We start from the raw sequence: 20,560 nt of genomic DNA, 5'->3' as shown, positions 1-20,560 counted from the left end.
ACACCCTGGACTGGTCAGCAGTCCATCACAGGGCACACACAGTAGAGACAGACAACCATTCACACTCACATTCACACGGTCACGGAATGGTAGCTGAACCGGCGCTAACGACATGGAATTCAGGCCACTTAACCTATAAACTATCGCTGACATTTTATATTTGATTCCCATTGGTAATATTTCGGGATTATCTTTATTATATGGATTTGTTCCTTATGCGGCTCGACCAAAAAAGCTGGTCAGATGTTAGGAGATGCAATGCGCATTTGGAACATACGCTTCGGTTGCCAAATATGGTTCCCTGCAAGCTACGGCATAATTTAGCTAAGACAGATGTCAGAAAGGAAAGAAAACAAAGAAAAGAGGGACTTTAGTGGTTGTTGAAATTGGCGCGACATGGTGTAAAAGCAGATTCATCCGTAAAAATCAAAGTTGACCACTTCTGTGTTGTTGTCTGTGTTGCAGCCACCACGCCGTCATTGTGGGCCGTATGTGACTTTGAACTGAGCCTGTGCGGCTGGTCCGCGGATCCCCAATCAGGTGTTAGCTGGTCCTTGCACACGGCCAGGAGCGGCGCCGCCGGTCATGGCCCACATGAAACCAGGTTGGATCTGACACTGGGATCAGAGAGTGAGTACTTAATGTACATATGTGGTATATGATTATTCAGAAAGTTAACTCAGTATATTTCCATGTATGAAAGGGGTGACCCCACTGGCTGTGTAATCCAGATTTTGATGGCTATTCTCTGCCTCAAAGCCTTGTGGTTCTTGTAAAAACATTTGAAAATCGATAGGTGGGAGGTCAGGTATCACTGACATGACATGAAAGTTTAATGGAGCTTCTTTAATTATTATTATTTTTATTTATTTTTTACAATTTAAAATTTTTCTTGTGTGTGTAAATAATAATACTTTGGGCAAAGTACCCTGTGGATCAATCTTTTTAGTTCACTTAACATCCTCAATAGATTGTCTTGCTGAAATTAGCAAGTTCTGGGGAGCGGCCCTGTCTCATGCAAGTGAGTGACTGCATACCCCGTCCCAGTTAATGCTTGGCCAATGACAAGTCCAACTTTTGTTACCATGATGACCTGTGATGGAGCCTGAGCCTTGCTAGTAGAGTGGCTGTCACTTGCTGTCGCAAAGCCCATGGTGTGGGAGAGAGAAAAAAAAGCGATCATAAAGAAATAATAGCATTTTGACTTGTGGGCTTATAAACGGACAACTAGTCTTTTGCAATGTTCAGTGCAATTGACAATATGAACATAATTCTTCTCATGTTTTCTATTTCTTAGCGACAGTTTTCCCTTCCTGATCGCATTCAGCGCAACGATGAAACTGTGCCTATTTAGTGAAGTAGCTCCTGTCGGTTCATCGCCATGTCTTCAGTGTAAACAGTGGCCGTCAGCAGGCCTGACCCAAAAACTCAATCGATGAATCGACCAGCCCTACATTTTTATAACATTTCTGTTTGGTAATATATGTGCCTTAATTGGCTCAACAGAGGCAGGGAACCACAGATCTATGCAGTCATTTATTTAGTTGAGTCGTTGATTTTGAGGATACTGTCATCTCGTGCAACATTCCATTCATCTTCTTCATGTCAGTGTTATCGCGCCTTCTAACAGACTTTTCCTGTTTCTGTCACTTGTGCTTTTCTCATGTGTTCATCTTTATTAAGAGAGCCTGAGGTAGTCCTGCACTGTTTTATCCATCAACCACACGCTTGCTGCATCACCCAACCTTCGGTCCACACACTCGTGAGCACTACTGTACTCACACACACACACACACACAGAGCCCACAGCGGTCAGATAAATCAGATGATGGCTCTGACAGAAGTGCAGCCTTAGCGCACCAGCTCTCCCTGAGGCTTCTTGCAGACACAAACACACATATTTAACCACCCAACGTGGGTCGGCCCACATATTGAACACTCAAGAGCCCCCTCCCACACACAGACGTGACCTTGCCGTATACCGAGGCTTTCTGTTTGTGTATCAAAGCCAAACACTTTAAGGTTGACTGCACAGCTCCTTTGTGAATAGACTGGGTTGCACGTGTGTGTGTGTGTGTGTGTGTGTGTGCGCGCGCGTGTTTGTGCTCAAGCCTTTCTAAGTATACGAGTTTATGAGAAAGTAAATTTGGCTATAATAGAGCAAGGGAGAGAAAGTTTCCTGTTAGACAGCAACATGACATTAAGTCTTGTTCTACAGCACATGTGCGAGGCACCCTGTCAGAAAGCTGTCTCCCTATGCAGATCAAATCCCTGCGCTTGTCACTAAAAGCTATTTTAGCGGCTTTAAAAGCGAAAAACCCCGACCTGAACAGAACAGGGCTCACAAAGGATCCTTTTGATCTCAGATAGGCCATGACTGAATTTTATACCCTGGTGAGATTTTCATAGAAAGAGACTCTCCACGGTAGACATGCCTGTAATTGAAAAGCAAAAGAAAGGAGTTTATAAAAGCAGCAAAAAGCCACTCACTGCCACTGACTAGGATATCAATTTGAAACACCTAAACCATTTGCTTTGAATTGCTTTAGGTCGAATAGGTGTCAGCTCTCTATGGGAGTCTTATCTTGCCTTTTCAGACCTGAACATTATTTTGCCCTGTAATTGTGTCACCATGTATTAATTATAGCAAAGTTCACACAAGTGACTGAAAGTCTGATTACTCCTGTCTGTCTGCTCGTGGATGTGTGCCCTTCACATGAATTAAAAAATGAAATTTCTATTGAATATGTTGAATAAAGTGCTCAAGTACACCATAATTGAATGTGACCCATGCTCACTTATTTCATGAATTAAAGAAAAGCACAGGGTCCCCCCCAAAAAAATTACAATGGTAATATGATATGTTAAGTAACTGCATGTCCTAGGCAAACATATTTTTGATTGAACTGCTGAAATAAATGAACTTGTCTAACATAATTTGTTGAGATGCACCTGTAATGCAGTAGATATAAATATCTGCACACCTCCGTTCAAATGCCAGGTTTATGTGATTAAAAATAAATAAACATTTAAAAAGTTTATCCACCATTATTGTGACCTATAACGTGTACAACTCGAAAAAACTGGGAAGTAAAAATAAACAATTGAGATAATGTGGTTACACAAGTGTTAAGTCTTATGGGGGGGGGGGGGGGGGGGTGTGCTGTTCCAATGTTGTCATTTTCGTTTTTTTCTCATGACTGATACCTTTGAATAACAACATCTCTCTGATGCTGTGCAAGGTCTCTGTGGACTGTTGTGACTACAAAAATGTGAGGAAAAGCCTCATAGAACATCTGAACTTTATTTGGGGTTCATCAGAGGCACGTTAAATGGTGGCAGGTGTGTGCGGATTCCCATTTACCATGAGTTTGAATGTGAACGGTTCATTCCGGCGGCACGGTGGACGACTGGTTAGAGCGTCAGCCTCACAGTTCTGAGGATCGGGGTTCAATCCCCGGTCCCGCCTGTGTGGAGTTTGCATGTTCTCCCCGTGCCTGTGTGGGTTTTCTCCGGGCACTCCAGTTTCCTCCCACATCCCAAAAACATGCATTAATTGGGGACTTTAAATTGCCCGTAGGTGTGAATGTGAGTGCGAAAGTTGTTTGTTTGTATGTGCCCTGTGATTGGCTGGCAACCAGTTCAGGGTGTACCCCGCCTCCTGCCCGATGATAGCTGGGATAGGCTCCAGTACGCCCGCGACCCTAGTGAGGCGAAGCGGCTCAGAAAATGGATGGATGGATGGTTCATTCCGAACACAGTCACATCCACAATTTCAAGACTGTGTACACACTTGTGCAACCACATTATCTGTTGTTTAATTTTCCTTTCCTCTTGGAAAGATGGTATTCCTTTTCAATTGCAAGGTTATAGGTCACATTAATGTTGGAAAAAGTTTTGAAACCTGGCTTTTGAATAAGGGTGTGTAGACTTTTTATATCCACTGCATATCACTCCAGTCAACCCCAGAGAGGTTCCCCATGCACAAATGCAGCACCAACTAATCATCAGAAATACAAACGAGGTGCTTAACATTTCAGTCATTCATAACAACTGACAGTTGTACACAGATATAAAAATAAGATGCACAACTACAAATGATGTGAACATGCATACTCACTTGAGCACTAATACACTCCCTCCGAGCGTCTCCGCCTAGCTTGCCCGTGGAGAGTTTTAATTAATTCTCTTCCTTTGTATGTTGGCCAAGATCAAAAGCAGAGACAAGGGGCGGGGGGAAAGCAACTTTTTTTCTCCTAAATGTACGTACTTAATGAGCAACTGTAATTTAGGTCCCCTTTTTAATGCCTCCAAGTAGAGAAACGGAGTTAACTCAACCCAAATACATTATTCATTAGCTGTGATATGTTGTTGTTGTCTGAGCAGATAGATAGATAGATAGATATCAATGTCTGTAAGAGTTGTGTGTGTGTGTGTGGCCGTGGCCATTAGTGGCGATGATGAAATGGTGGTTTCATTTGTGGCTTAGCCTCATACCGCAGAAGGATGGCGGTAATGCCCTCAGCTCCAAATAACCACTTCCAGCCACGATACAGTCACTCGGGCCTCTTTTCCTTCTGTAAAATTAATTGCTTTGACCGATTCTATATCGATCTGCAGCAGGATAGAAGCGTGCATATTTTAGATTCTATTTAGCGTTTTCTTGCATTAAAAGAATGTATACATGTATCATGTATCTGAACGTGTGTACCAGTAATAATATAACACTTGCCTCTTCCTGTCCTGCAGATTTCTCAGGGAACTACCTCCACCTGGACGCGGGGGCCCACACCCAGCGTAAGCGCGCCAGGCTCCTGAGCCCGGAGGTGGCCCCCGAGCAAGGCCCGCTCTGCCTGGTCTTTTATTATCAGCTGCAGGGGGAGGCGCTAGGAAGCCTGAGGGTCCTGCTCAGGGACAGCGAGCAGGAAGAGACGCTTCTGTGGTCTTTGAAAGGAGATCAGGGGCCTCACTGGAGGGAGGGCCGCACCATTTTGCCACAAAGCCCCAAGGAATATCAGGTAGGTACAGCGTTAGTGATATTAAAACTAAAACTACACCTTAGGTACGGCACCCATTGTACATTAGAAAATTCTCACAGCACACCAACAAACAAAAATGTTATTAAAAGTATGCTCTCTGAAATTGTAAATGGCAGAATTGTTGATGCAGCTTACTGTATGTACAGGATCTCATTAGAACTTGAGATTCATACAGAATATATTTCTAATCCAATTGATCTCATGGTCTCTATAACTATTTGTTCTCTGCTGCAGGTGGTGTTTGAAGGTTTTTTTGAGTATCCGACCAGAGGCCACATCAGAATAGATAACATCCACATGAGCAACACCATCAACCTGGAGCAGTGTACACGTAAGTCTTCAAAACTTTCTGACATTCATGGACTGTATCTATTTGTTTTTCATCTCACACTAATAAGCCAATGGTTTTCCCTCACCAGAGAGTAAATGCAAGCAAGTCGGAATGAGGAAAACTCATTATTATATTTTGCATTTACAGGCATTAAGAAGGCAAAATAAAAATGAAACTAGGCCACAAACTGCCGTTGGGCATGATTCTGATTTATCTTTTATTACACATCTCTCTCCTTTAGTTTTCTCCAGCATCATTCCACCCTGTAATTTTTCGATTCCCGTCCTTTCTTCTCCTGGTCTCTCATGTTTCCTTCCCGCTCCGTCTGGGTCATCAACAGGCCTTCAAACAACAAATGAAAAACGCCTGCTAGCAACATTTTGAGAGAGCGAGAGATTGTCTGTGTGTGTGTCTGCGTGTAAGATGCTCTGACACACAAACAAAGTTATAACCAGTTAGTCCGTTTGAAATGTCTGACAAGGTTGACCTATTCATTCTTTCTCCTATAATTTTATCATTTTCTTGTTTTCTTCACCATACTCCATCCTGTATTGCCATGCTCCTCTCCTTATCAATCCAACTTGTCCCCTGACATTTAACATGAAGCTGTAAACTTCAGTCCGTTTCAATATTTTTACATCCACCTCCCCTTTCAAAATCTTCAGTTTTCCCAGCCTTTTACAATTGTGACTTCCAGCATCTGCAAAGTCATCAATGAGTACATGCAAACACGTTTTCCACCATTGTTAAAAGGACTGTTTTGAAATTGAAGCAAAAAATTACAATTCATAAAATAATTAGCCACATATGGCTCTAAGCTGCATTTCTCCTCAATTTTGACTAATAATACTAATAATGTAGCTGCCTTTCGACTCCTCCCATCATTTGTTTGGCATTCTATTTTGACATTTTTTTATCTGGGCTCGAGAGCAACACTGGAAAACTCCTTTGGAAGTGTGTTGAGGCGCAGGCCAGGAATCAAACTGTCTGCATGAAAAGCAACAGTACAAATCCTAGTAGTACTACAGTGCTACCAGAGCTTACGAAAATACTAAAACGTCCATTTTAATATCATCCTGTGTGACATGTTGAAAGCAGACAACAATGACGTGAGTGAAATATAGGCAAACTGCTAAACCTTTACAGCACATGGAGACACATTTTGAATTCAATTCAGTAAATTGTCATTTTCTTTCTTTCCACAGAGCCTTTCCACCCCTTGACTCCTGAAATAACAAGTAAGTTTCTGTTAGATATCCTCTGGCAAATGTCTGTGCTTCCTGCTTGTTGCTAAGCTCAGCTTCAAGCCCTGCACTGGCCCTACATTTCTTTGTTGTGGACATTTGATAGTAGATAAAGAAATGTTTCATTTGCACAGAAGCAGATGGAAAAAAACAGGTGTTCATGACTGAATTATACCATTGCACAGTTATTTCAAAGTTAACCTTAAAAATTTACATATAGCGTCTAATTTAAGATTCACTGCAATGTTTGAGCATGTTTCCCTGCACGCTGGTTGTGTGTCAGGTCTTCAGTGCATCTCAGTGACAGAGTTTCCAAATGTATTTTGAACGGTGTTCGCCAGACTGCTGAGTCTTCGGTCTGATATGAATGGTTTTAATCTCTCAACTGTGTGGAAGATGATAGTGAAAGGAAATATTAGGAAATGGAATGATGGGACACCGTCCACTTGGGTAGGCCACCAGGAAAACTGTTATACATTCTCACTCTCTTACTGCCTGAAGATTTTTTAATTCTACCTTCAGCCAAAGATAAAATACAAAAAGGAATGTGACTCATAATAAAGCTACACGATTCACAACATTTTTTTTTTAGCTCGCAGACACAGCAATAGTAAATTATTTTTACTGGAAATTGGATGGATAACCGATAGATCACTATTACTGGCTCACAACACAATGCTGTGTGATGACAATTTTCACACATTGTTTATACAACTGCAGCTATGTTGAGCCTGAATGGTTGTAAATATTGTAGGAAATGTGTTTCATCTAAGGGTGATACACATACTGATGTCAGCAAATATAGTACACACATCATCAACCTGACATGACAGAAAAAACAAAAAAAGATGAATAACTTTTGGCCTATCCCGAGGAACGTCAGGATGTGTTTTCAACATGCCAATGTCTCAACTTGGCAGGACTGTCTTGAAAAGAAACAAACAAAAACGCCACTGGAGTGTTTTTACGTGCTTGCTTTTGCGAGAAAAGATGAGACACATTGTTTGACTGCTGTCAGCACTGGGCTTTTTTTTCTTCCCTTCCTATAAATAGTAAAAACGAAGGAGGAACTACAATCAAGACACTGTTCCCTCAGATGGCCCGTTCAAGATCATTAACTCTTAATCAGATTATAACACTTTAATCAGGGACTGTGTTCTCAAATGTATAAAGCGTTGGAGAAGAAATCAATATAGTCCTTGGGTTGGAAGTATTTACATTTGAATTGGAGTTGAGATTTAATGAATATGCAACATCAAAAGCATGTTGGAAATTGATTGGAAGGTACGTTGTGTGCTTGATTGATGACTTTAAATTCCTTTATTTTATGGAAGGAATAATTTCTCTCAGCGTTTCGAAATGACCTAAGTGAAATTAGTTGAGAATGAATGTGACAATTTGTACTTATTCATTAAATCTTGATTACCTGAGCACTAATTATGCTTATGTACAGTACTAGCCACCATAATTTTCTGTTCATTATAGAAAAATCTGTTGCAGAAAAACATTCCCCGATGGCAAACGATTAAGGTGTTCATTTGTACTGCACTAGCTTTATCACTGGGGTACAGCTTAAACAACATTCCCTCATAGTGAGTTGACAGTAGTTTAAGAAATGTCCTGATGCAAAATGGAGCTAGTCTTCAACTGCCTTACACCTTTTCTCCTTCATAGTTTCCTCTCATTTACTCCCAAAGCTGCATTTTTGTAAATGCCGCCACATAACTTCCCCTTCATCTGCCCAAATCCAAAAATCTCAGCGCTGAACGCATGGCATGCGCATTTGCACGTCGTCAATGTGCAGCAACGCTTTGGCTGTTTGCATCATGCAAAACTCTAATGAAAAGAAGCGCAAAGGAGTAATTTATGTTTAAGCACTCCGCTTGCTTGTGGGATGAAGACGAGTTTGCAAATTGTTACTGCAGAAGATACCTAACTTTATAATGCACACAATAATGTTTATCGCACCAAGGTGCAAATATTTCTGCTCACTACTACAATTACTGACCATTTGCCAAACCAATTTTAAAAGAGCAAGATAACATTGAAGCACAAAAAGTCTAAATCTCAGGGGAAAAAAATCATTTTTAAAGGTTTTTAGCTGATCTCAGAAATTGTTTGAAAGGTTCAACAGCACAAAACGTGTTAAAACATCTTGATTTTGAGTAAACTCATAGTCATAATGTACATTTTGCTCTTGCGATGGCTTAATCTTCTGTTTTAAAAAAAAATACAAATGATTGAGAATCTGTCACAAGGAAGCATGTATTCAGCTATGCTTGAAGCAGGATACACAACATTTACAGTATAACCTTGAATAGTATACCTTTGTCTCCAGGCCCTTGTAGCTCAAACTTGTTCGATATTCCTTTGGGTGGTCAGTGTAGTTTTCATTATGTTAAGTGGGGTAGGTACACAGTTACAGATTTTTAACTTAACCAATCTTTTTTAAATGCGACAAAACTACCTGCGTAGTTACTGATCTTACATAGTGTCGTGTACTCCAGATGACCAACAGAGCACACCACAGCCATAACGATATCTTCTATTATTGTGAGTCCTCCCCCAAATAAAGATGTGTGTCGTAGTGCCAAGACTGACCTGTGAGAGGCAGTGTTTTGCCACAGGGCATCCAGACTGCCAGAAAATCCGAAGACAAAGAAAGAGTAGTAGTAGGAGACGGAATAGCTGAAGCTAGGCTAAGCGTTAGCTTATCTGGTGAGACTAATGAGAGATACAATTTAATAAAAACTTGCACGCAAGGAGACAACCTGATGGTCACTTTAAGAAGTGTCTGCCGTTTTCTCCTTCGGCGAGGTCCTATGTCCTCACGTGAACATGCAACATGCCTCATGCAACTGCCGCACCCCAACCACAGACATCCTGCTTTGTCCCACAGCAAAGTGATAATCAGAGAGAGAGGAACACAATCTGCTTTCATATCCTCACATTAAAACAAATAGTTTAAAACAAACGATAAGTGAATACATTTATGAGTGCAAAGGCACATATTTTTCTAACACGACACAAGGCATGTCATGGTTGCTGAGCTCCAGTTTGACGAATTGACAAGGGTGTTACTCGTGGTCAATGAAGCTTTTAACCCCGCCCCCAGTGTAGTCTGCATGCCTGCCTTCCACCGTCACTGACCCAACCAGTAATGTGTCCTCCTGCCCCCCAGGGGGTGCCATGTCTGGGATGGAGCCCACTGTAGACACAGTGGCGGTGCAGACCTTTGCTGCCCACTGGTACTACCTGTTAGCGGGAGGAGGAGCCCTCCTTCTGCTGGTTACTGTAATTGTGGCAGTGGTGTTGTGCTGCTGTCGGCACCGCTGGGGGTCCACCAAGACCAGCGGTAGCCATCATCATTCGGTCATGTACCACAACAGCCAACATCTAAACCACCCAAACTGCTTCTACAACCAAAACTCCAGCTGCAATCTCAACCACAACACCAACCAAAACCCGCCTCACCCACAAAGCGAGCCAAGCCTTGAAACCATGTTGGTCATCGGACAGGAGAAAAACGACTGCTGTGATTCCCATTGTTGAAATCTGGACTGCCTGAGAATCTTGCACTATTTTGAAGGGCACGAGGACTTCCTGGAAGGCCGCATTCAGCTGAGTCGCCATTTAAACACATACGTCCCTGTCGCGGATGAATGTCGTAACAGACCGACCGGGATGCATCTTCGTTTCCGCTTCCTGCTCGGGAGGAGCGGTCACACTGATGAGAGAAGAACAATTCACAACTGTCAGATTTCAGTTGGCTTTTAATGACCACTTCTGCCATCCATTGAGAGCATCTTTTGACCTGAGCTACTGTACGTCAACCTGAAATGGAGCAGACCACGGAACACATTTGTTCTCACAACACTTGTTTTTGTTCTTCTTCAGTGAAATTCAGAGCAGGATATGTCTGTCTGCTCCACTCTTATCTGTAGCATGGACCCTGCCTGACACCTAATAACCTGTCCAGGTTTCATGTACTACATGGAAATAGACCTTTCTTTTTGGGGGGGATGAGAAGAAGCCGGTGTTTGAGAGACAAAAAGAGAGGGATAAAGCTAAGAAAAAGACTCAGAGCTAACTTTCCACTTCCAGCAGTGAATGATTGACTATGTCATGTATGTTGTTCCTGTGGTCCGTCACTGTAGAGTCGAAGTGTGTTTTTGTTTGTTTTTTGTTTTTTTGTTTTGTTTTGTTTTGTCTCATGGGTGTCAAACTCATTTTGGGCACTGGCCACATCATAGTTATGGTTTCCCTTAGAGGGCCGTTATGACTGTGAAACTATATAAATGTATAATCACCTCATTTTAATCCAAATACACAACACATTGATGGATAACTAGTTTTGTAATCAGCAGCTAATGAACACTGTTCTATTATATACTATTATGAATTTTATTTTACAAGGGGGACTAGTAACAAAAAATGCTTGCAGTTCTCAATCAATTGTGGTATTTTAGCAAGAAACCTGAAGTTGACGCACATGATTTACTTTCTCGGGCCACACTAATTGATGTGGCGGGCTGGATCTTGCCCCCCGGCCTTGAGTTTGGCACCTATGTTTTAGACTGTCCAAAGTTTAGTTTTTGTCATCTTAATTTAGATGTGGAAGCCACCTCCTGTGTAATGTCAGACCTTTATTTATTTGTGTTTCTTTATTTGTGATATTCACTCACACTGTCACATATTATTTGTTTGTGTTAATGTGCCTTTTCCGCAGTTGTCTTTCTTCGGCCTTCTGATCGGCTAAAACGGTAGCGCCACCAGTTGCTTTGGTTCAAATGTGTTGTCACATGGACATAGACTTTTTTTTTTTTTTTTTTTTTAATACAGCACTGATGTGGACTACGCTTTTGAGGGGGGACATAAATGTGGACCTAGCCTAAGAGACACACACTTGGCAACAAAATGTCCAAAGCATATGCACGTACACATTACAGCACATGAAATAACACAGCCTAGATATGCATTTTAAATGATTTACAAAAAGAAATACAAAATACAACCTATTGATGTCTAAAAAGTTGCGCCTCAGTGTTTAATGGACATTTGCCTCCTATGGATGACTTAAAGCCTGTTTCTGCATCTTTGTGTGATCAGTGAATGAAATGAACCACAAAAAGAGAATTATATACATCTTTGACTGTCTGAGGCTGCAGATATTATATTTACACATTGTTGTCGGTGTTAGGTTGATTAATTGGTTGGTAAAGGGCAAAACGTTTTGCTTTTTCTTCATTGGATGAGACCAAGCATACGCTGTGACCTTTGTACCTCCCGAGCCTTTAAGCCTTTATCTTAAAACTTTGTTGACACTTTTATTATCATATTTTCTTACTGATTATATTAGATTAACTCCAGAACTGTTTTGAACTTCTAAATTATTATTATTGTACAGCCCCGTAAAGTAGGAGGATTTGGTCTCAACCTTCAGGATCAGTAGATGTCACATTTTCGTGAAACAAACAACCCTATAACTTTCAAACGATGATGCAAGACAGTTGAATTTTTATTCAAAGGAACCTATTGACTTTGAATGTTCATCCATGTTTTGTGTGTGTGTGTGTGTGTGTGTGGTTTTTTTTTTAGCACTTACGGTACTCGCATTTTCAATTATATTTCTACACCGGTGATCACTGATAGAGTTCCACGCTTTAGTTTTCCAGTGATTTGGATGTTTTACACTTATTGTAAAAAATCTAAATACAGTCCCGTGTTAACAAAAAAATGAATCTTCACAGTGCTATTCTAATGTGCCTAAACTGTATGTACTGTAACGTCCAAACTCTATACAGTCTTAAAAGACTTTTGTTGATGTCAGAGGTTGTAACAGCTAACGTTTGTCCTTCATTCACCTGAAATCTGGTCGGTACAAAATCCTGATTGTTTTTTTTTTTTGTTTTTTTTTTTAAATACCTTGTTTATATTGAAATGTGCTGTATCCTGCAATAGTTGTTTGGGGGGTTTTCAAGATTTTCCAGCTGCGCACCACCTTTGTGTTGTGTTTTCTCCCAACATCATTATGTTCATGCTTGAATCCCTTGGCCTTTTTATTAAACCCTTCTGTTCTTATTCCGCTTCTTCCCCCTGTGCTGCAAATCCTTCCAGTATAAAACACGGGAGAGAAAATAAGAGGCAAAAATCTCTCAGCGGCGAAGGGCCCATTAAGAGAGATGGCTTTTCCTCCAAAGAATGAAGCTAGATGAAAGCAGAAGAGAAACTGCTCTCTTTGCTTTCTAAAGATAGATATTTTTTTCAATTTTTCATGGAGGACTAACAGGGAGGCAGTTTGAGGTTTGGACTGAAGGAAGGAACGAGCTCAAAGAGGAGGGCAGCTTGTTTGAAACACAAAAGGCCATAAAAAAAGACTGGCCGCAAAGGACACACACTGTTCGCACTCGCACTTCAGCAACACACCGCAGCTATTAAATCTATCGTATTAAATCATGATTTTACACAGTGTCAAACTCTGCGGATCCTGCATTGGGCCGGTGTATGTCATAAAAATGCAGTTTTGGGCTTGACTCAACCTGCATGTTTGAGTTATTTGGATTTTCCGGCCATGTTCTCCTGCATCCTTTCAGATTGGTTCATCGACCCGTCGATGATTTACACGTAATATAGCCTTGGAGCACCCCGGTGCCATAACCCGATCAATACCGGTCTGAAATTCAAATGGAGGAATGATATATGGGCCATATTTATGTTACCTTAGCCGTGCAGTTTTCGTTTTCCTGTATTCAACTTTTTTTGCAAGGTTTAGCAAATGTGATGCCATTTTTCAGTGCTTTGAAATCAATCTTCCATTTTTCAATCACAGACCACTCGGAAATCCTTTAAGATTTCTCATTTGTTAATGGAGTTGATTACTTCTATTAAAAAAAAAAAAAAAAAGAAAAACAGTAGTAAGCATTTCTGGCCCTTCAACGAGCCTATTTCTCTTCCTCCAACCCACTGTAGTGCATGATGCCAAACAGCTACAGTATTTCTGAATGCCTTTGCCAGATAAAAGTTTTCATCGTATTCTCTTCGTCTGTCTTCACTAATTGGAGCTGCGGGGAGGTTGAAGCTGCTTCCACACCACTGTGTGGAGTGCGCTCAGGGGGAAGCCTGACAGGTTTTAAAAGCCATCATTAGTGAGCGTTCAACAGTCGCCCCAAGTGTGTCCGAACAGCTTCACTTTTGAGTTTTGTTGTCCCGCTGTACAGTAGTATTGCTGCTACTGTACCCTCATTTTGATGTACTCTTTATTATATCAGGCAGTCCTCCCGAAAGTTACACATTTAAAGGTTGTAATTAAACATTATAATTAACCATTACGCGCTGCTTCCGTGTTTTCTCATCATTGTAATCATCGTTTATCTACTACTCCAGTGTGCACTTTTCCTTTTTTTTTTTTTTTAAAAAAAATCTTTTTATTTATTTTTTATTTTTTAAACTCCACTGTGTTAGCGCTGCACTTTGTTGACTTTCTTGTTACAACTACAGTTTGAGTCACTTTTTGACATTTTGGGAAGTTTTAGGAGCTTTGATTTTGGCATTAGGCGCTCCTATCTCAACTTTTTACATTATTGTATGTTCACATTTGGTGACTATTCATCCATGTTGTCTCAATGTCTTTAATGATCCTAATAAAAAGATTTCTGTGCATCGTCAGTACCTATAACGCTGTAATGGGGTATTTTCTTTGTCCCACCATTTAATGTCACTTGTACTTTGTGGAATGGTTAATATACTGTCTACTTACCAATATCATTTTTCAAAAATGCAGTTCCTTTTGGGTATACATGCAATGTTGCGATCATGTTTATTGAGCTACAGCAGGAGTGGGCATACTTTTTATACTCAAGGGCCACATTTCATTTTTCAAACAGACAGATCTGAATTTGATGTATGTAAAATTGTTTATTTAAATAATAATAATTCATTCTCATTTGAATTTCATTCTCAATAATTTAATAAAATAAATGTTTTAATGTACAGTATTTCTTTTTAAAATGCTATTTTTTATTTTATTGCTAATGTCAGTTAGGGTTAATTACGTAATGTGTTAAATGAAGAGGAAATGAATAAAAAATGAATGCATACATTTTGATTAAGCAATTGTAGGAAAAATGGCTAAATTAACGGCAACAAATCTTAAAGGACTCTTGATAAAGTTTACACGTAAAAAAAAAAAAGAAAATGCTCGGTGAGCCAAAGTTGAGTATACTGAAGACATTTGGCTTTCAGAGCAAAAGTTGAATATGAAACAAAAGTTCAGAATTCCAGCTTTCATTTCATGGTATCATCAAGCCAGACTGTTGCATTCATCATTTGAAATGTTTTGGCTCATTGTCTTGTTGCATGATGAAGCTTCTTCCAAATACATTTTAATGCATTTTTCTGTTTTTTTCTCATATTCATCTTTTGATCTGAAACCCAAATGTTTTCAGTATACAACAAAAACATAGGAATTGACCTTGCCGTTCCAATACTTTTGGAGGGGACTGTACCAGAAACCGCTACTGCCCGCAGGCCATACTTTGCCCACCCCTGAATTCTACACTGTATAGCAATCCTTGTCTCTATTAATTAAGTTAATTCCAGAGGTGTTTGGGAAACATCTACTGTACATTGATTGTGTAAGTGTATTATTTATTGAATTTTTGGTATTTAGGGCTTTCAGCAGACCTTATCTTACTGAAAGGAAGCTCTGTTTTATTTTATATATATATATTTTTTTTTTTATACCTCTCATAACTGAATTGAATGACTTCCGCATCTTTTGAAAATCTATTTTGCTTGTCAGCCGCATGTCTACGAAACCTTTCCCAACAAAACCTGAATGGAAGTGTACAAGTGTGCTTTTAAAGTTGCCTCACAAATGCTTGTGTTGAGATTCATGTCCACGTGTAGGTAATAAAAGTGATATTTTTTGTTTGCCTTTCTTGTCACGCTTTTTTAGTTTCTGCCTTCTTACAGGTAGTATTCCATCTGCAAATGTTACTTGCAGGCTGAGACTGATCTTTTATGTGGACTCTCAGTGCTGCGCTAAACGATACGACTACTCTCTCGTGTGTTTGTACAGATCCCAGGCCGATGGATTTCGGAAAAGATACCGACTTCAGCAAACCCTCTGTGAATGAAGGTGAGCTTTGAAAGAGCGCTCTTCTCCACCTGAGGCCATACAAGCTCTTTTAAGTCAAAGTGAGAGAGCGGAGCGAGAGGGCGCACGCCCGTGGCTCTGCCTCGAGTCCTCAACAAGAAAGAAAGCAAGCCTGTGTGACAGTGACAGACAGACAGATTTAACAGAAAATGAAAGTGAGAGGGTGACGGAGCACAGCAAGTGTGCGTTTCATGACAGCCACGCATCCTACTCTCGCTCACATCCACTGTGCGTATCTGTCAACTGTATGGATGGATCATCCGTGTCAGAACAATTTTCATACATGTGCAAGTCATTTCTTTGTGCTAAATTTGGCACCAAATGACAATATCTGCGTGCAAAGGCACACACATAAATGTTTCCGTGGTGCCTAAAACCCGATACTGTGAGCATGTGTTCCAGGCAGATCGAGAAACCAAACAATTTGGCTTAAGGGCCATGTACGAGTACTCGCTTTGTCCTCACTAGTAAGACAAATCAGTGCACTAGTAGATGAACTATCTACACTGAGCGAGCCAGCCGAAACGCTACTTATTTGGTGCCTTAATGCGTACAGCAATAAAGATATGAATCACAGGCAGAACATTTGACTGTTTTACAGTACTTTGTTTAACTTTACTACATAGAGAAAAATCGGCAAAAATTATTATTTTATTATTATTATATATTTATTTTTTTGCCAATGTTTTAATTTTATATTTTTTGTTTGAATATTTCTATCGCCGGCACGGTGACCGACTGGTTAGCACATCTGCCTCACAGTTCTGAGGTCCGGGGTTCGATCCCCGGCCCCGCCTGTGTGGAGTTTGCATGTTCTCCCCGTCCCTGCGTGGGTTTTTTCCGGGCACTTCGGTTTCCTCCCACATCCCCAAAACATGCGTGCTAGGTTGATTGAGGACTCTAAATTGCCCTTATGTAAGTGTGAATGGTTGTTTGTTTCTATGTGGCCTGCGATTGGCTGGTGACCGGTTCCCCCCGAAGACAGCTGGGATAGGCCCCAGCAGCCCGTGACCCTAGTGAGGAGAAGCGGTAAAGAAAATGGATGGATGGATGGATATTTCTATCTTTGCCTTATGTTATCATGTGCTAATGTGTAAAAGACAAAAAAATCGGCTGATTTGAAAAGAACTAATATCATCTGATTAATCTACCCTATTAAACGTGATCATGTTTGTCCATTTTAATACATTTGATTACGTCCATTGCGTGTCGAGGTACATGGCTGTCCAATGTTAATTGCAGCGTTGTTTTTCACCCGTGTTTTCTTCTCCCGCAGAATATCTATTTCCCGGGTGGCCGTCCTCCTTCTCCACGCCGGCCTCGGCCGACGCGGACCCCTCCTCGGTCACCCTGGTGTCCGAACGGGACAAGGACAACGCCTGGCTGTACACCCTGGACCCCATCCTGCTCACCATCATCGTAATGAGCTCTCTGGGCGTTCTGCTGGGCGCCGTCTGCGCCGGGCTGATGCTCTACTGCACGTGCTCGTACGGTGGCCTCTCGTCGCGCTCCTCCACCACGCTAGAGAACTACAACTTCGAGCTGTACGACGGCATCAAGCACAAAGTGAAGATCAACCAGCAGAGGTGCTGCTCGGAAGCCTAAAGAAAGGACCGCCAACCTTCGCAACTTGTTTTTATTTTATATGAAGAAATGTGACGGAGAAGCACTGTGTGTTTTATCTTTGCTTGGATGTTGTGTGCCAGGAAGAACTGCGATTCACCTTCAACGCTGTGAGGCCAAACCTGAGGGTGTAAACCTGGTGGTCTACGGTCCCAAATCTCCTCCGCCTGTAGGAGAGCGCCTGCTTGCTTCTGATGAACGAATGATGGAATGAATATGAGTGACAGATGTATCTTTGAATATTGACCCATTGGAAGGACGCGAAGGAGAAGGCGAACAGGAGCACCTGCGACAATCTGAACACGGAGGCCTCGGATGGCAGGTTCCAAAGGTGACGTGACCATTCGCCTGAGTGGGTTTACCATGATTTAGTACCAAACGAAAAGGCAAAACCAAGTCAAATAATGTCCTCATCCGGAACATGGAGAAAAGAGATGGCATGCTGAAAGCTGAAGTGGGTACTGAAAACAACACATATCAAGCGAATGCCTTTGTCCTAAAGAACTTTAACAGATATCAAATGACTTTATGGGGAATTTTTGGTTTGTTTTGTTTTTTCAATTTTCAGTATGAGTTCTGTTTGTTTGAAAAAGTCCATTAGCTTGCCATAGGCTTGTTTTTTCCACCCTTGGTGTGCGCATTGTGAAACCAGTGGCATAGAAGAGTAACGGTAAATGTTTTTGTTCAGTTTTAGACTTGGAGGGAAAGGTTGCATTTGGAGAGCATTTTTTGACTTGATTTATTTTAGCATTGTGTTGGAATTTCTTTGGTCTTAACTTGGCACGTTTTCCATGACTCTAAATGAAGACAGGTACAAGCAGATGGAAAGTCTAAAATCTAACACGATGTTATGGAGCTGTGCTTTAGATTCTATAGTTTGTCTATATACTACATATACAGTATATGTCTATTTTGGTTTTTCGGACTGTATGATGACACAGTGTGAACTAAATGTCAATGATGTTTTTTATTGCAACCTATGGATTGCCAAAGAGCTGCGTGTCCGTGCACGAGGGAGTCAAAAAGAGGGAAGAGCAGGACGAGAACGGAACCTTTCTTGGACACACAATCGAGCCTTAAGCTAATTGCAGAAAACGTTGCATCAGAGGGTAGCCGTCACGGAGGGCCAGTGCTGGGCGGGGGGGCGGAGACGGACGGAGAGATGATGTCATGTTTACACACAGGACGAGAAACCTTTGTCATTAATTAGCTAGGTCACGGGTGAGCTGGAGCCAATCCCAGCTGACTTGGGGCGAGAGGCGAGGTACACCCTCGACCGGTTGCCAGCCAATCACACGGCACACATGTAGACAAACAGCCAATCACAACGGGTAATTTATAGTCTTCAAGGAACCGAACATAAATGCTTTGAGAATGAGGGAGGAAGCTGGAGGACCCAGAAACCCCACAGAAGAACGTGCAACTCCACACATGGAGGCCAGAGTTGAACCCCCAACCTCACAGCTGGGAGGCGGTCGAATGGATGCGCCAAAAGGAATCAAACATACTGAGGGGGTGATAGCTTATACGATGTAAAACCACGAAAGGAGGCTCAACTTCAAAATTGAAGGGTTATTGTGGACTATAATCATAAAAAAGGAGCACGCAAGTCAACTTACCCTCGTTGTCGGTGACATAAGGTCACAGCCGAACACGGCACCTGACGACAGCGGGACGGTAGGAGGAAGCCCAGGTAGTTAGACAGTCGGCACTGCCCCGTTCACTAGTATCAAGTTACCCACGAAGCCATGTTGTCTCTGGGCAGAGTTTACAAAAGTACCCGTCGTAAAATGCGCGCTGCAGAGTCAGCTGGTGGCGGTGACGTTCATCACGCCATCTTCATGTGTCTTTACGAAGTCAAGCCGTCGCTTTTTTTGGGAGCTTAAAAAAAACATCACCGAGTGTTTCTGTAAATTGAGGCATCCAGTGAAGATGCATTTTCGGGGTGCAGCCATTGTTAGCTTGCTAACTGCAAGCTCGAGTGCTAAATGGGCCTTGTTATGGAAGCTAAGCGCAGCTAGCTCACAACTGAGCGCAGCCAAACGACATGATATCACTTTGTACTTACATAGCGGGGGAGGAAAATATATCACGGGGCTCTGTTTTAGCCACACCCACAAAATCAGGACAATTCAAACAGTTAAAAAGATGCTTCAACTATATCTCAACAATTCAGCACTATATTGTTCTAAGTCTTTGCATCTGTTTCCAGCACTTCAAACATATTTAGTGTCTTTAGAAACAAAACACCGATATCTGCTTACGGCCCCTTGACGGTTCAATAACAAGGGTCGGCAAAGTATGACCCGGGGGTCAGATCCAGTTCGCCAAATTATTTTCTGTGGGCCGGTAAAGCAAATCGTGTGCATTTACTTCATGGTTCTTGCTCAAATCTGTACCAAAAATTGCAAAATGGCTTCACTTTTAATAATGTTGAGATATTGCAAGCATTTTTAGTCACCCAAACTCTTTTTAAAACAAATTGCTTAATACAGTCGCTGAATAAACTTTACTTCAGATTTCAAAGCTATTATTAATGTTATTTTATCCATCAATTTGGTGTCTATATGTAACAATATGATGAGGCGATTATACATTGAAATGGTTTCCATGATCATAATGGCCATCTGAGTGAAATGTGGCCTGCGTCAAAAATGAGTTTGAAACCCCTGACTTACTCTATCAATGGACAATTTGGTTGTTTTGGTTTTTTTCCTTAAAATTGCTGAATTAACATGTTTTTATCCGTATTTTTCTTTTCATTTTATTCATCTATCTAAATACGTTGTTTATTGCTTCATTGTAAATGATAATTAAAATAAACAATTTGCATATCGCCGTGTCGGTCCGAAACCGCCTGTGTCCAAATTTGGTCACGTTGATATTTTTCACAAATCAATATTTCTTGGAAAATTGTCAATCCCCACGTGGGTATGTTATTATTATTATTTTTATTGTATTTTTTTTTTTTTTTTTTATAACAAATGATTGAATCTAAAGTGTTGAAAACAATCATGGCTGTTTTGGGGAGTTTCCTGAAAAATGATGGTTTTGGAGATGCAAGGTTTCCGCCTGACGCCAGTAATATGCATTTATTAAATACATTTTATTTCCCCCAAAATATTTGAATTCTGACAAAAATGATTCTAAATACTAAAATTAAGCA

The 20,560-nt window shown here is 41.1% G+C and overlaps 1 protein-coding gene across 2 annotated transcripts in view; it reads left to right on the top strand.

Annotated features, from left to right (window-relative positions):
* The window catches only part of LOC133410383 (neuropilin-2-like), a 91,558-nt gene extending 71,328 nt beyond the window's left edge, over nt 1-20,230 (top strand). Inside the window, exons 13-19 of one of the 2 annotated variants that reach the window (XM_061691495.1) lie at nt 466-630; nt 4,750-5,018; nt 5,274-5,370; nt 6,576-6,608; nt 15,694-15,753; nt 17,048-17,357; nt 17,478-20,230. In XM_061691495.1, coding sequence (XP_061547479.1) covers nt 466-630; nt 4,750-5,018; nt 5,274-5,370; nt 6,576-6,608; nt 15,694-15,753; nt 17,048-17,357; nt 17,478-17,508 — 965 coding nt within the window. In that variant the 3' untranslated portion in view covers nt 17,509-20,230. Of the gene's footprint in view, nt 1-465; nt 631-4,749; nt 5,019-5,273; nt 5,371-6,575; nt 6,609-9,795; nt 12,019-15,693; nt 15,754-17,047; nt 17,358-17,477 lie in introns of those variants that run through there. The other variant, XM_061691496.1, reaches the window with a different exon arrangement.
* The last annotated feature ends 330 nt before the right edge of the window (nt 20,231-20,560 follow it).

This window comes from Phycodurus eques, chromosome 12 (assembly GCF_024500275.1).
Source record: "Phycodurus eques isolate BA_2022a chromosome 12, UOR_Pequ_1.1, whole genome shotgun sequence".
NCBI classification, from domain to species: Eukaryota; Metazoa; Chordata; class Actinopteri; order Syngnathiformes; family Syngnathidae; genus Phycodurus; species Phycodurus eques.
The sequence above is the reverse complement of the archived record's forward strand: the minus strand, read 5'-3'. Positions and strand labels throughout refer to the sequence as shown.